Source organism: Penaeus monodon, chromosome 22, assembly GCF_015228065.2.
Source record: "Penaeus monodon isolate SGIC_2016 chromosome 22, NSTDA_Pmon_1, whole genome shotgun sequence".
NCBI classification, from domain to species: Eukaryota; Metazoa; Arthropoda; class Malacostraca; order Decapoda; family Penaeidae; genus Penaeus; species Penaeus monodon.
Window position 1 is genome coordinate 23997033 of NC_051407.1, and position 1363 is coordinate 23998395.

Below are 1363 nucleotides of genomic sequence, written 5' to 3' on the forward strand. Positions count from 1 at the left end.
CTGTCCTTTGAACGTCTCGGCGATGTCACTCTGAGAGAGCTTCTGCGAACGATAGTTTTTGGAATGGTTCGTTTGGATTTCCATCGTTTTCTTTCGCATTTGTTCGAGCGTTTCTCTTATGCTTTATAAGGTGATTGGCTTACATGCACATTTTTTTTCTACACTGTGAACTATAAGTCGCTCAGATTCTTTTTTTATATTTTCTGTTTTGTACAGTCCAACTTAAAAGGACGATGCAATTTAAAATATATAGTTTAGCATCGGCTAAACGCTTTCTACATAGTTTGACATTAGCAGCGATTTGCATTCAGTTTTCTTCGTCATGGCACGAATTTCTTCAAGTCGTCAGGCCAAACACATTTTTCTTAGCCACGAATATACGAAAACAGCACACGTTGACACACAAAACACACGTCGCTTGCTCTGTATTACGTAATCCACGAGGCGATGGCACTCAGAACCGGTTGGAGTCACTTATCAGTTCGGGCGAAGGGTGTCGGTGGCGTGTAAGTGTAGAGTGAGGGCGAGGGTGAGTAGGGGTGTCTATAGTATTCTCTATGGCTTACCTATTCGGGTGAAGATACATGTTGGTGGCGTGAGTTCGCGGCGACCACCAGCTTAACACTGACGCCGTACCAGCGACCCAGACAGCCTGCTCGACCGCCCCCGCCGCCTGACCTCGACAGAGGGCCGCCCTAGACCCACTCTAGGAGGTCACATGACCCAAGGTGACCCACCCCCACTCCGCCCCCAATCCCTATCGCAAGGAGCCACGCCCTGGGACCCCTCGTTGGTTCGATTATAGCATTATAGCAAACCTCCTGGCACTGCGAGGCTCTTATCTAGATCAACTTTCCCACAAAAGCACTTACGGTCTCGTGCGTCGGCCAAGGCGCGGGTCTCAGTCAAATCCTGCCCAGCTTCCCCGACGGCGCTGCAAATCATACTGAAATCGCACGAAGCTACAACTGCTTCGGGGCTGACATTTTCTGCCAGACTTTTTCCCCCCTCCGTGTCACACCCGCACCTGTCACCGTGTTAGACCCGCAAAAAAGGCGACAGGAAATATAGTAGTCCGCAACCTAGCAGCACACAGGGTCAGGCCAGGAAGCATTGCGGGGGTGGCGCTCCCTCCCCCGTCCGCCAGCCTTGACCCTCTGCCATCTACCTGTAGCAGCGACCCCACCCCCGCTCGCTCGCTGCAGGTTTCGCGCACTTCCAGATCGCTCGATATGCAAATCTTAACATCCTTCAAGCGAATTCTGTCTGCATTTTTCTTAAACGCAATCGTTCCACGTTGGGGGGCATTTCCAATTATGAATAAAACCCAATCTTCGCCGCAAAATGGAGATTCGATATATTA

At 50.6% G+C, this 1363-nt stretch overlaps 1 protein-coding gene across 1 annotated transcript in view; it reads right to left on the reverse strand.

The window, feature by feature from the left end:
- The window catches only part of LOC119587035 (proton channel OtopLc-like), a gene marked incomplete in the record, with an annotated part of 90926 nt that extends 90325 nt beyond the window's left edge, over positions 1-601 (reverse strand). The window contains 1 exon segment of the mRNA XM_037935782.1: positions 567-601. Within this exon segment, the coding sequence (XP_037791710.1) occupies positions 567-586 (20 nt within the window).
- Between the last annotated feature and the right edge of the window lie 762 nt (positions 602-1363).